Genomic DNA, 15,100 nt, shown 5'->3' on the forward strand with positions numbered 1-15,100 from the left:
GAATTTTGTTATATAGCCCAGGGTGGCCCTGAACTCGAGGTTTTCCTGCCTTAGCCTCTTGAGTGCAAGGATTATGGATGTGTCCCCCATGCCTGACCTGTGTGCATCTTTAAAGGAATACTTTGGCTACCGATGGAAGAGAAATGAAGCAGGACAGAGGGAAACTGGCCACAGAAGATCCTCAGAGGCCGTTCTATTTTTGTTGTCGTTAGTGTATTTTTGAGACAAGGCCTCACGTTCTGAACTCCTGACTCTCTAGCTTCTATCTCCCAACATTACAGGTATGTGCCATCACACCTAGCTTCAGAATCTATGTTAGGATGAGGAAGACATAGGGATCAAGGACACATTGCAGGTCTCCAGTGGAAGACCTATCTTGTGTTGTTTGGGAACAGAGGCTCTGAACTCAGGAAAGGTCTCAGTGTCACATAGCCAATGGCCTCGCAGTAGAATCCTAGAGAAGAGAGGCCAGTATTAGACGACAGAGTCCCATCCCACCCCACCCCATCCCACCCATAATGGCCTGGCCTCAACAAACCCAAAAAGCTTCTTAGGCTTCATTGTCTGAAAATGGTTGCTCTCATTTCCAGATCTTAGATGAAATGTGTAGGCTCCTTCCTTCTCCCCATGTTCACATAGCTATACCTCTCTCCCCAAGAACATCACCCTCACTTTTTAGATGGGCACAGCATAGCCTTACCATGGCCCCTTCTGTGGTTGGTCCTGCCCTGCTTCTCTGGTGAGCAGTCAGAACTGCCCACAGGCTAATAGGGCTGGGATATTGCTGTGCCCTGATCTCAGTCCTGCTGAGAAAATAAGGTGTAAACTCAGGGAGGATGCAGAGGGAGGAGGAATATAGCAAGCAGGCAAACAATATTCTAAAACTCAAGTTTGTGCTTGCTAAGCACTTTGGTCTTTTCTGATTAACAAAGAGGCTTTACTATCATTTGGGTCAGTTCTTCTACATAAAAACCCTACGGGGCAGGTCAATATTTTTACATTCAATTTTATGGATGAAGAAACAGAGGTTTGTGATGTCTCCAAGGTCACAGAGCAAACAGACTGAGACTTGAGCCAATAAATGCCAGGGCTGCAAGGCAGGCCTGACACTCAGTCTCATCACAGAAACCCAGGCCACTGGAGCTGGGCATAGATCACCCTCCCTACCAAGCTGTTGGGGTGCTGACCTATAGGCTACAGACTCGAAGTGGACAGAGTTCTAGACAGGTCATTCCTAAATACCACACTCAAGTTCTCGCAAAGGTATACTTATGGGTGAGGAAGGATATGGGAAAGACTTGCCATGAAAGCTTCAGTAGTGCTAGCAGACACAGCCAGGCCTACCTACCCCTAAAATCTCACTTTGAGCCACCTTGCTGTCTGCCCTGGCAAAGGGTGGCAACTCCTCATGCAACTTAGTTTTCTGAAGGTTGTGCATGATGCCACTGCCTGGAACAACTGAGTTGAGTCTCTCACTACTTTTTTTTTTTTCATGTTTTTCATGTTTTTAGATGGTCTTGTGCAACTCAGTCTAGCTTTGTACTCACTATGTAGAGGACGATGATCTTGAACTTCTGGTAATCCTGCCTCTACCTCCCAGGTGCCAGGATTATCTGGTGTGTGTGTGTGCGCGCCACCACATCTGGTTCATGTTGTGCTGAAACTTGAACCCAGGTCCTCATGAATATTAGGCTGAATATTAGTCTACGTTGGTCTTCTACCAACTGAGCTATATCCCCTGTGATAGCTACTCTTGGTTGTCAACTTGACTACATCTGGAATTAACTACAATCTAAGTGGCTGGGTACACCTGCAAGGGATTTTTCTTAATTAAATTATTTGAAGTAGGAAGACCTACCTTTAATCCTGAGTTTTTGAGGTGGGAAGAGCCACCTTTAATCTGGGCCACACTTTCTGGAGGCTGCCTATATAAGGACATGGAAGAAGGAAGCTTTTGCTCTTTGCCTGATTGACCTTGCTCTTGCTGCAAGCTCATTCTCTCACTCGCATTAGAGCCGACTTCTTCAGGATTCCAGTATAAATACCGAAGACCAGCTGGGACATCCAGATTTTGAACTGAGCAACTACTAGATTCTTGAACCATCCATTGGTAGACAGCTATTATTGGGCCAGTTGGACCAGAGCATGTAAGCTACTATTAAGTTTATACATATATTTCATTCTATCAGTTCTGTTCCTCTAGAGAACCCTGACTAATATACTCCCAGTCCTCTGCTGCACTATTTTTCAGGGAGACAGTTCAGATAACTTACCATCAGCTGGTGTGCAGATAAAGGAATTTCAGATGTATTTCATGCAACTCTCATGGAATAGTCTTCCAGCTTGCTAATGGTGGTCTCACTACATAGGTCAGGAACCTGAGGCCTGCCAAGGTTAGAAACTAGTACCAGAACTATGACTAGGATGAGGTGCAACACCATGCAGAGGGCTTTAAGCCCTGGTAGCCCTTGCCAGTTGAGTCCAACTTAGCATGCTCTTTTGAGGAGCAGCCCTCCAGATTTCTGCATAGTCCACAGGTGCTTGTGAAGCTGACAGACAGAGCTGAACATACTTTGCGACATGCTGTAGATTCTGGAGAGGTGGTACCAGCTATGAGGAGACTGGACTGACTACCCAATCTCACTGTTAATGAGCCTGTGCCTTGGCCGAGGTCAAGCACAACTTTGCTGTGACTTAATAAAATGTAAATCGGGGCAGAAAAGAGACACACAGGTCTGACGCTAATGAGCTTACAACAGCAGGATCAGTTACTTCAATTCAAAGAGGCTCAGACGAGAGGGGAAAAAATGAAATAAGCTTTTAAAGATCAGTCTAGGTTGGGCTCCATCAGACCTAACCCATTTTGTTTAATAAGGTTTCAATTTGGCTGCTCTTATTTCTCCCTCTTCTTTGAGCAAGGCTGTGCACAGATAAGACATTTTCCTCCCTCTAATGCATTTAATCGCATCACACACACACACACACACACACACACACACACACACACACACACATACACACACACACACACACAAAGGCAAACTCAGGGCTCTGTGTGAGGACAGCACATATGAGCCTCCGGGGGATACCAGGGCCTCCCTGATGGCTCCTTGCTGAGAAGCAAAATGCAGGTCAGTTTGGGGCATTTATTCTAACCAGTTAGTTTTAGAGAAATTAAAGCCAATCAAAACCATAGAGAATCAAGTGATATCACCTGCATTCCTCTGCCAGGAGCTGACTAAAATCCCAATCCTATTCCCCCTCCTGACTGTCCTGTAGCAACTATCCTCATGAATTCACTGTGTCCTGTTTTATATATTTACATCCATGTATGTGTTTCTGAGTAGTAGACACACTTGTTAGTATATGATGGCATGACATCACAGTTTAACTCTACTACTGACCCTCTTTCTTTGACATTATATTTCTGACATCTATTCATATCGGGCACACACAATAACAGCATGTATCTATATATGCTCTCTTGGTGTTCATGGTATACACTTGTAGAAGTCAGAGGTCAATATCATATGTCTTCCTCAATGCTTTTCACTTTATGTAAGACAGTTTCTCACTGAACCTGAAGCTGACCGATTCAGCTAAATGGTTGCCAGCCTCAGGAAGCTGGAGCTGGAGCTAGAGCTACAGACATGCACTGCCACAAGCAGTGTGTATATGGGAATCAGAACTCAGGTCTACAAGCTCTGTATGCACTGAGCCAACTCCCCACCAAATCACTTATTCCCACCATAGATGTTCATGAGGGTTACTAGCTTCTGCCATGAACAAGCCTCAGCTTGCACACACACAGTTTCTCTAGCACAGTGGGTATGCTTCTGATTTTATCAGGTCTCATAGACTGCTCTTGGCAGTGGTCAGCTATAGTCCTATCAACAATGCAAGGAAGTCTCTCTCCTACATACTGACCTGGGGCTGCAGGTCTGCTGCTCTTACTAGGCTGATAGATAAACTCAGTGTTTGCTGCTGTCTTAATGTGTCACCCCATCACCAGGGACAAGCCTGTCCAGAAGGCTTCTCATTTGTCCTACTCCCAAGTACCACACATAAAAACTGCTTAAAAACAAACCAACCCACATGAGAACAGTGTTCTGTGAATATGCACTCCTGAGCCAGATTCAGTCTTTACGGAAGGGAAGGACAGGTGAGAAGGCCTGTGCATAATATGCCCTCCCTGCTTCATATAGCCTCTGGGCACGAGGCCAAGGACTTTTCTAGAAGCTCTTGAGAGTGGAGGCTACTCTTTCACCTGGCTTAGGTTCTCTCTTCCAGGGCCCTCCACAAAACTAGAGGATATGTTAACTAGAGGGATCTACTTCATGCAAAAATTCCATCAGATCTTAAATAAAAGACTAGTTGTCCCCTGGGAGGGAGCCAGGGAGTCCCATGCTTAGAGGAAGAGGAACATTACCTCCTGTAAGACCAGAGGAAGCAGCAGTTGGTCTTCAGCCTGTCTGCCAGGCCAAGCTCCATCTCTACTTTGCTCACTCGGATTGGTTTCAGTTTCACTGGGCGCCAGGTCTTTGAGCACTGGCTATTATTATCTGGGCCCACAACAATTCTCCTCCTCTGCTCAGCTCTCTCTACCCTCCTCACTCCATATACAAATGACTCCAACATCCACCTCAGGAGACCCTTTCAAGAGCTGTAACTTCTACTATGCCTTTGTACTGCTGCCTCCTGGGACATGCTGCTCCATGCTGGACACCAGCTCCTAAAATGAATACATTTACTTTGCAGGGCACTGATCCCTGACCTCTGGGATGGCACATTTCATGGCCCTCCATGTCAACTTCACAAATTCACTCTTCCCATTAGCCTTCCCCCGTGGCTATAACAAAGGGGAACTGTAAAAGTGACAAGGGGCCTTCCAGGAAGCCTTCTTCCTCCTCCAAGCCACTCCTAGTATTTGTCATCCCATAAAACTTTAAACTGAATTACATCAACATTAGATTCTTATGTCTTCCATGAAACTGTGCTTTGTTTTTAAGTGACTGCTGGGTTTGGAGTATGGAATCCATACAAGGCAAGCTGAGGAGACCAGCTGTCCTCTTGGTGGCTAGAGGCCCACTGCATAATGGAACAGCAAGGGTGGCCACATCTGGATCCCTGGGCCTTGGTGAGGAACAACATGTGGGTTTTAATCTTAGGTGGACAGGAGGGGTCCCCCAGTTCTTGGACTATCCTGTTCTTCATCAAAGTCCAGCATTAAGCGCACTCCCATGAGTCTCCCAGACTCCAGTTCCCCTGCCATACAGGCTGCAAGTGTCACAACCAGGCATCAGACATTCACACCATGCATGGTTACAACGTGTCCCAGGCCTGTGTCCTGGCAGGGTCAAGCCCTCCTCTGTCCTCTACACCATCATCCCACAGCCTCCCTGTAGCTGAGAGGCTGCACTGCTTACCACACTGGTGCTCATGCCTCCTGCCTTGACCTTAGAGTCTGTGGCACAAGGTGTGGCATACCGAAATTGGTGGTCTCCCTGTGCAGATGGGAGCACTGGGCAGCACTGGCCTCATCTCTTCTCTGGCATTTGTGCTTAGTAATCCACTAGGCTTGACTGATGGAGCAGATACCATGACACAACACAGTTGGAGGGAGTAGTGTCTCCCAGCGCATCCCACTGCTAGCATCCATCTTGACCATACACAACAAGCCCAGGCAGGAGAACCCAGGCCCACTCCTTGGTGGATCTAGGTCAATGACAGGAGCTGAAGTGAAAACGGGGTGATGAAGACAGAGAAACAGAAGGAGCAACAAGACAATGTCTTTATTTGTCTCATTGGCTGACACTATTGGGCCTCCTGAGAGCAGTCACACCCCGACTGCTATGAAAGGTGACTTGTAGGTCTAGGACAGATTCATACTCAGCCCCATGTTTTCTTTTAAGTGGATAAAAGAAAGTGTCATCTGTCCACCAATGTCCAGATAATGGAAATACCGCTTTACCGCAAGCAGGGTTCCTCTGGTCAGCACGCCAGCAGAGAACACTCAGTCCAGGTCCAAGAATTGGGCACTCAACCCAAATATGTATGGACTGTCGCTGCACCAATGTGCCCTGCAACAGGGGCATGCTCCTCGTTGCAGTCACCAGGAGACAAAATCCTGGGTCTCCTGTCTCCATCAGGGATAACATTGGCCCAACCCCTCTGCAAAGTTCTCACTATGCCTCCATTTGATGCCCAAGCACCCTACCTCTTAGAAACTTTCCAAAAGGCAAGGATGATGGCTCACTAAAATTTACCTCACTGTTTATGATCACCAAAAGATGGAGACACCCAAGCAACAGAGAGACAGATAAACAGGACAGAGAATAAAATGTCACTTATACTAGGAAATTGTGTTAGCATGGAGAGATGCTTCCCTGTAAGTAAGTGTGGTGTGCGTGTACGTGCGTGCGTGCGTGCGTGCGTGCGTGTGTGTGTGTGTGTGTGTGTGTGTGTGTGTGTGTGTGTGTGTGTGTGTTGTCTTTTCTGGTTTCCTTATACTTCCTAACAATTTCTTAAAGTAAGCATGCATAGCTTTGACAACTGGAATAAAGGTTTTTAAAAACTCTAGGTTAAAAGAGAAACAAAGTCCACCCCAGCATGCTGCAAGAATGTGCTATCTAAAACTGGTGTATGAGGTGACAAAAGCCCTCTACAAGTCTCTTCCTCAGTCCAATGCCCTACAGGGAAGCCAGGCCCTGCTATTACCCTCTAGCCTTTACCACCATTTGACAAACAGAAACCAAAGCCAAGTCATTACCCTAGACCACTTGGTGGAAAGCGGCTGACAGGGGTTCTAACCCACTCACACCTAGTTGCAAAGACGGTATCCATTGGACCAGAGTGCTTCTGACAAGGCAGACAGGCTCCACTCTACATCTTGGACAAAACAGATGCTATTAGTGGGGCTCACATGTTTGACTCCAGAACTAAAGAAAAAGGTGTTGCCTCCCTTCTCCTTTCGCCAGTGCCTTCAGAGATTGTGTACTTGGGTATATAGTAGTACCCTGACTTAGGCCCACCTTAAGGGCCTAAACCTTTGCCAGGTTTTCAGGCCTAAAAGAAAAATTGCAGCACCTGTAGACTACAGGAATTAAGAGGGATGGCCCAGCTTGTCTAACCATAGGAAATACTGATTCTTCTCTCCATCAGTTTTTTCCTGGTTCAAGGTTTTTTTCTAATTATAAAGTGAAGGCCAGAGCTGTCTAGCTGGAATGGAAAGACCAGCTGTGGACTGAGACACACATCACCAAGGGACCAGGTACTGAGGACACTTTCCTTCTATCTGTCTATTCTCATGCATTTTCCAAGTGCAGTATCAGAATGAAAAACGTTTAAGGAGTACATTTAAAGCAGGGGGTGCAGGCCTGTGCCTGCACTCCCTAAGCACCCAGGAGGCTATGGCAGAGAGATCTTAAATTAAAGACCATCAGGGGCTATATAGCAAATCTATCACAAAACAAACACAACTCAATGTCTTAGTTTTAAACTCAAGAAGATCACCTGGCTCTGCAGAGGCAGGTCCAGCAAGGCTCAAACCATCCCTGCTCAAGCAGCCATGGCTCTGCATGCTTTCTGGTGCTCACCACCTTACTCCTGGGCAGGACATATCTGGTCACATGCTAACCAGTGTGGTTGGTGGCTGAGGTAGGCTCTGTTAGGTCATGGGGTGGGAGTGGGGTGGGAGGGAGGCAGGCATGAAACTTTGTCAGGTTTCCAGGCTCAAGAGGAAAATCTCAGCCCCTGTAGACCATTGCCTTGTGTCCTCAGCAGGTCATAAGGGTCAGGGACCCCTGCTTTTCTTCTCTCTCTCTCTCTCTCTCTCTCTCTCTCTCTCTCTCTCTCTCCCCCCCCCCCCCACCCCCCGACCCATCTCTCTCTGCCGGTGGCTCTTTGCTTTTCTCCCTTAACATTTAGGTCCACTCAGGCCTCCATGCCCCCTCATTACTTTTAGCACAGAGATCCATGAGAAGTTTATCTCTGGTATGGCATGGCACACTGCAGGGTACCAGCAGAGATCAGTAGGACAGCTAGTCAGCACCCAGTGGGTGATGCCCAAACAAGGACTGAGTAAGCAAAGGTTTCTGGGAAGGCTTTTGCAGTGGAGATCAGGAAGCAGGCAATGTAGGAAACCCTAGAGCTGGAGGTCTGTGAGGCCAACATGGGAGAGAGAATTGCTGCCCAGGATCACTCTAGGATAAGAGCAGTAGACAGAGACTTGTGAAGGCACCGAGGAGTTAGCCACCATCACCTGGTTCTCCTCTCATCACTCCAGGCTGCTCCAGATGATCTGGTCCACTCATACTTAGAGAACACAAGTAATCCTAGCACACAAGGACCCACAGGGGTGTCATGCTGAAGGGAGCTCAGCCAGTGTCCACCCATAACAAGCAGGGCCCTTTATCCAGCACCCCACCCCCACTTGCCTGGCACTTGTTTCTGTCATAGTGGCCACTGCTACCCCCATTCTTGCCCTACAACTGCACTAGGTGCAACTCTGGCAAGCTCGTAAAACTTTATAAAAATTCTACCTGGCAGCTTCACTATGCCCCATAGTGTACAGTGATCAAATGAACCCAGGGAGGTAGGGTGAATAACCCAAGGTCACCCAGATCAGCAATGGTGGAATGGAGGCAAAGATCCACTGGGCTGACTCCAGCCACTAGCCCCTATACAGGGTAGACTGGCTCTCGCTTCACTTGCATGTTCTATAAGGGCCCTGAGGATGAGTGCTGCTCTAGGTCACCTCTCTCTCTGCACATCCACAAGGTGGCTGGGTATGTTCTCTGTGCAGTAATGGTTTGATGTAGAGGCACATATAATTGACAGCAGGCCTTGGAGTCTGGCTTGTGGGATTTGACACTAGGTTACAGTAACTACATGACATTGAACAAAGGAGTTTCTCTCTCCATTTCCTTAAATGGAAAAGGTACCAATCCCATTAGACACCTATAAGACTGAGATGATCAATGTGAAATAGTGTGGGATTTGAATACACACACACACACACACACACACACACACAGGGAAAGATGGCTCAGTGGTTGAGGGCACTTCTGTTCTTGAAGAGGTCCCAGGTTTGGTTCTTAATACCTATATGGTATCTCATAATTGTTTGTAACTCCATCAATCTGATGCCATCTTCTGGTCTCCTCATGCATTAGGCACACATGTGGTACACATACATTCATGTAGATAAAGCACTCATACACATACAAGAAAAACAAATTTAAAAATTAAAAATATATAGGTAACATATAGATTTTCAATAAAGACTCCCCCATCTGTAGTTCACTGACCTTTGCAGAGTACTTGCCCTTACCCAAGGCCCTGAATATGACAGCTGGACATGCAGTGCCTAGCTGTGGGCAGATCTGCACTGTCTCACTAGGCATCACTCAAGCTCGGAGCCCTTGCAGATGAAGCAAAGATGGGTAAGAATTGACTCTGTAGTTAGAGGTACCTACATGGTATGACATCCACATTTCTCCTACACTATGGCCATCATTGTCTGTCTCACCTATGACCTGGCACTGATGACCTAGGTCCAGAGAAGACGGATTCAAAGGGAGCCCCTGGCTGGCTCTGCTGTGATTGTTATTCCAAACTGTCTCCTAGGAGCCGAGGAGAGGCCAATCCACAGATGACTTTCAGAAGCTTAAGGGCATAAGCTCTGTGCAGTCTGTTTGGGGTAGACTGCGCAGCACACGGGCCAACGTGAGTCATGTTCTATCGCAAATAAAAATCGGCCCATGAATATACATAATCCCCAGGTAATTCTCCCAACCTCAGACCAGTAATGGAGCCACCCTCGCTCACTGAGGCATGAATATTTACCGCCCCTGGCTTTGCTGCTCTCGATCTGGGCTCAATTTTGCAAATTAAAATGAGGGCTGTGGATAGAGAGATTACAAGGGGCCTCTGCAGGCTGCTGTCCCCAGCAAGGCAGCTGGGCAGGCCGAGTTGGTTCCTAACTGCTAGCCTGGTGCATATAGCCTTGAGGGGTGGCAGCCATAGAAAGAGGCAAGATGGTCAGAGGGGCCAGGGTTTCAGAAACAGTACACAAATGAGAGTCAACATGGACACGTGACCCAGGTGAAAATGTATGAGCAAGTTTCAGGCTTCCCTTTCTGATGCCTGAGGACAGATGCCAAGCAGCAAAAGGAGCAGAGACATGAAGCTCCCACAGATCTGGTGTAGACGGTGTCCAGGCCTGAACATAGGGTGTTCCATTTCATCTCTTTAGAGCTTGCTTTCTCACACACAGCAGGATAAGCATAGCCTCTCTCCCTCTGTTAGCGTGATGTCTGCAGGCTGTTTGCCCAGGACACATTCTCCTGGTCGGCTGCATTTGCTGCCGGTGCTACACGCATTATTTGGAAAGGGCTAGGATATGAAGTGATGTCAAAGGTGAGGTTCATCACTGGTGACAGATAACACAGACAAAGGGAACTGATTGGTCTGAGCTTCCTACCTAGATACTTGGGTCAAATTCATACTGGGGCTTGGCACTCCTTTTTTAAAATTTATTTTATGTGCTTTGGTATTTTTTGCATGTATGTGAGTCTGAGTGAGGGTGCCAAACCCCTTAGAACTGAAGTAATAGACAGTCATTAGCTGCCATGTGGATGCTGGGAATTGAACCTGTGGATTCATCCTTTGGAAGAGCAGCCATCTCTCCAGGTCTTGGTACTTCTATCTGGATTCTGCAAGCAGAAGGAGCTGAGTAGCAGCTTGCTTCTCCTGTCCTGGGCACAAGGTTGGGGAAGAGGAAATAGAACAGAGCATAAGAGACTGTCCTGAAAGGGTGGATGAAAGCAGCCAGCCACCGACAGACCTAAATGCCCTTCAGCCTACCATAGAACCTGGGGTCCGAGAGACTAGAAACCACAGATGGAAGAATCACTTCAGCTGTCAAAACTAAAAGGGAGTGGATGGAGTCTGGGAAGTATGCCCTGACTAACCTTTGGAAGGGACAGTGCTTGCCACTGAATAACCTATGTTCTTAGTTCTGGTAAGGCCCCTGCTAAGCACCTGACTCCTAGAAGTCCTTCATGGGAGGGTAACACAGACTTCATGCATGCCCAGCACGAGGCTCACAGCTACATAGCTGTTAAGTGCTGGAGGCTAATGCAGGGTCTGGTCTCCCTACCTGCAGGTAGCCAGTGTTCAGGGATCATGTGCCTCCAAGATGTCTATGCTTATGGCGGCCAGAGAATGGTGTTTACTCCACCCAGCTCAGTTAGGAGTTTTGCAACACCATCCCCAAAGTGGTTAAGAACACTGGTTGCTCTTCCAAAGGATGAATCTACAGGTTCAACAAGAATTAGGCTGTCCTCAACCCTAACTGACAGGCATGAGATGCCATCTGAGTGAGAAATATTTAAAAGACAAACCCAGAGTACCCAGTGGGCTACAGAGAGTGTCCTACAAGTGGGGTCCATTCCCTTCCTGGCCTGCCTCACTATGCACAGCAGCAAACTCCAAGGGACTCTGAGGACTGCTGCAGGGTGGAGGAAAATGTGGGGGACACAGTTAGAAAGGGACTCTGTGCTCCGAGGTCCACAGCAGACAGTCCTGCCTGTTGTCTCCACACTTCATGCCCTCCCCTCAGGTCTCATGCTGGCTTGGGAGGTCTGGTACCAAAGGGTTACTGGTTGAGCTCAGAAACCCTAACCCAGCCTAACAAAACGGCTCCTATTTTTCTTTCTGCTTTCTTTAAGACCCCAGATGTGTTCTTGCACATCAAAAGAGAACAACTTATAAAGTTAAACTAAATCAAGGGCTTTTGTTCTGAGGCATCGTTGCTGAACTAATTATTCCTGTATGTTGTTTAATGAAATAGTGGTGCCATATATTAAACCAGCTAACAGGATGAGCACATGAGTTACAAGGAAGGTCGAGACTGGGATTATAAATTTAACTTTTTCTTAAGAAGAGATGAAACAAACCACTCAACTCCCTGCTGTCGTATGTCATGGGAGGGGAAAATGATGGCACCACACAGCGCTGAGGGAGGCCTGTGCCCCAGTGAAAGGACGCTGGCGGACCAAGCAGCAGCCCCGCCTGTTGGCTCTCACCCTGGGTCTTCTGCACCCGAGCTCCACTAGGCTCCAGGCAGGCTCCTTACCCCCCTCTCACCCCCCAGTGGCTATGGGTCTCCAGACAGTAAGCACACGTGACAGTTCTTTAGAAAGCTAGAGTCACCCCAGACTACACTATACATGGAAAGAAGCTGTGCAGCATAAATGCCAAGCAATCTTCACGTGAATCATAAGGGAGGCTGTGGCAGATTTGGCTCCTTCTGAGAAGTCAAGCCCTGCAGGGCCAGAGAAGCCAGAGTGTGTGGGCACAGGTACATGAAAGATTGACAACATACTTGCTATATGAAATGTATGTGTGCATGGCCTTGTGCTAGACAAGAAGTAGGATGTGATCAAAGACACTATCCTTCCTGGCAGTGCACAGAGTCACAATAAAAATGTATCTCAGGGGCTGGTGAGATGGCTCAGCAGGTAAGAGCACCTGACTGCTCTTCCAAAGGTCCTGAGTTCAAATCCCAGCAACCACATGGTGGCTCACAACCATCCGTAATGAGATCTGACTCCCTCTTCTGGTGTGTCTGAAGACAGCTACAGTGTACTTACATATAATAAATAAATAAATCTTTAAAAAAATGTATCTCAGGTGTCAGTTGTCCAGTTAAAATTATTTTGAGAATCTTAATAAAGAAAACATATAAACATAATATCATGTGACCAATAAAGTAGCAACTGGCCAAGAGCTGTCAAGAACATGGGAACTCAAAACAATGGTATTGAAATGTGTCTGAATTAAGATATTAAGCCAGGCGGTGGTGGTGCATGCCTTTAATCCCAGCCAGCACTCAGGAGGCAGAGGCAGGCAAATATCTGAGTCTGAGGCCAGTCTGGCCTACAAAGCTAGTTCTAGGACAGCTGGGGCTTTACAGTGAAACCCTGACTCAGAAAAAGCCCGGGGAGGGCGGGTAGGAGAGAGAAAGGAAATAGGATATTAAGTAAAAATTGAGCCCAGTGAGCCTTGCTATGCAAACAAGACATTAACACAATGGTGCATGTTGAACGTCTGGGTAATATTCTTCCTTACACCTCCCCATATTTTGTCCAGTAAGTAGGTGTGCATTGCTTTTATAATCAGAAAAAGACTATCAATTAAGAAAAGAAAAAAAAAAAAAAAAAAGAAAGAGGGGGTCCAAGCTGACCCACAACTTGAGGTTCTTGGCCGTGGCAGGGGAGGGCTGAGCCCAAGAGGTAGGCTGGTTGGGGTCATCCTGCCAAGGGCTCTGGTGAATGTGCAGATTTCAAGACATGGAGCTTATCCACACACTGACACTGTGCAAAGGCCTCAGGCAAAGAGACCCTGACAGTGATTAATTGGCTACAACACAGAGTACCAACAACAGCCTCCCTTCTTTTCTATCTCCCCCTTCCTCCCTCAGACCCAGCCCTGTCTGCCGGATGTACAAGAACCAGGCAGTCTGAGCATGGCTCTTCTCCCTTTGAGTACATTGTGTGGTCCTGAGCATAGGCCCCATCTTCTGAGCCTCTGTTTCCTGAATCTAAAGATGATAAAGGCCTACAATGCCTACCAGTATAGCCAAATTTTACTGTGGACATGAACTTGAGAAGCCCAGCACCTGGGGAGGGCTTGACAGACACTTCCTTCATAGAATGTCTGATGGGTGTGGAAGCTGAGACCAGTCCAGGCTACAAACTAAGCTGCTGCCTCAGAAAGAACAGAGATACCCAATGCTTAGAGAATGTACATGGCTTCTGTCCCCACGTACATGTGTGATCACTATTGTGTTATTCCTCACAGCACAGGAAGCAGGTCCTGGTGTGGTCGGCATTATCCTCAGAAGTCTCTTTCTGCATATCACACTATTTCTCAATGGTATTGCCATTGAGAAATCCAGCTTTATAACACACCTACAGCACATCATATTACACCCTCTTTGATAGAAGTATGAGATCCTGATCCTGTGTGAGGGAATAAGTGAACATGTGTGTGTATGTGTGTGTGAGGGGGAGGCAGGAAGGGAGGGAGGGAGGGAGGGAGGGAGGGAGGGACGGGGGGGGGAGAGAGAGAGAGAGAGAGAGAGAGAGAGAGAGAGAGAGAGAGAGAGAGAGAGAGAGGAAAAGAAAGGAGAGGGGTGGTGGTACTGAAGAGCAGGCAGTATGCATGCTGATGTCTCTATCTGACCTCTGCTACTGTCTTCCCACATCGAGCATCTGTGTCTACCTCTGTACAACTCTCCAAATTCTATCAGTGCTGCAGTGGCTCCCCATCTTGGAGAGACCCCTCTAGTAGAAGGTAGCAATGCCCAGCATGAACCAACTGCTGCCTGTCACCATGGCAATAAGGAATGTGGGGAGGTGTTACTGTGTCATGGACACAACATTGGGTACAGCCAGAGAGGCATCTAACTGTTCCATAGAGTCCACATGATTCTTAGGGCAGTATTATCAGGTCCAAATACAGCAGTGCTGAGCTTGAGAGCTCACATCAGAGGGAAAAAAGAAAGAACTCTGCTTGGCCAGGTGTTCTTTCTGTGCTTCTAACATGAGCAGGGGGGCAGGTATTTGAGAGCTTCTGGAAGCACATTTTTCCCTCCTAGGCAGTGTTTAGGAGTGAGGTATCTATGTATACGTCAAATCTAGACCTGGAGAGCTAAAAGCAGGGTTGCACTCTGCAGAGCCTGAAGTGAAATGAGGAGAGACACTGGAGTGTTATTAGAAGAGCAATAGCAGCAGCTCCCTGGGACACAGAACCCAGGGCGGGAAGTGTTCAGGGTTCTGTCACTCTGTAAACTTTGTGGTATTTTCCATCTCAGGACATCACTTTTTTTAAAACAAAAGTGAGGGGTTGGAGAGATCCCTCAGTGGTTAAGAGCACTTCCTATTCTACTAGAGGACCTAAGCTCAGTTCCCAGGACTGCTGTCCAGTGGCTCACAACAACCTGAAACTACAGCTCTAGGAGATCTAATGCCCTTCTCTGTCTTCAGGGCACCTACATACAGACCTTCACATGCACATCGTGGGTAGCAATATT

At 47.4% G+C, this 15,100-nt stretch overlaps 1 protein-coding gene across 6 annotated transcripts in view; it reads right to left on the reverse strand.

Moving 5' to 3' along the window:
- The window catches only part of Eefsec (eukaryotic elongation factor, selenocysteine-tRNA-specific), a 189,219-nt gene that overhangs the window by 44,718 nt on the left and 129,401 nt on the right, over positions 1–15,100 (reverse strand). Inside the window, exon 5 of one of the 6 annotated variants that reach the window (XM_030255537.1) lies at positions 10,654–10,752. The exons of 4 other annotated variants lie outside the window; for them this stretch is intronic. In XM_030255537.1, the coding sequence (XP_030111397.1) occupies positions 10,654–10,665 (12 nt within the window). In that variant the 5' untranslated portion in view covers positions 10,666–10,752. Of the gene's footprint in view, positions 1–10,653; positions 10,758–15,100 lie in introns of all 6 variants that reach the window. One more of the 6 variants, XM_030255536.1, reaches the window with a different exon arrangement.

This window comes from Mus musculus, chromosome 6 (genome assembly GCF_000001635.26).
Source record: "Mus musculus strain C57BL/6J chromosome 6, GRCm38.p6 C57BL/6J".
In the NCBI taxonomy this organism is placed as follows: domain Eukaryota; kingdom Metazoa; phylum Chordata; class Mammalia; order Rodentia; family Muridae; genus Mus; species Mus musculus.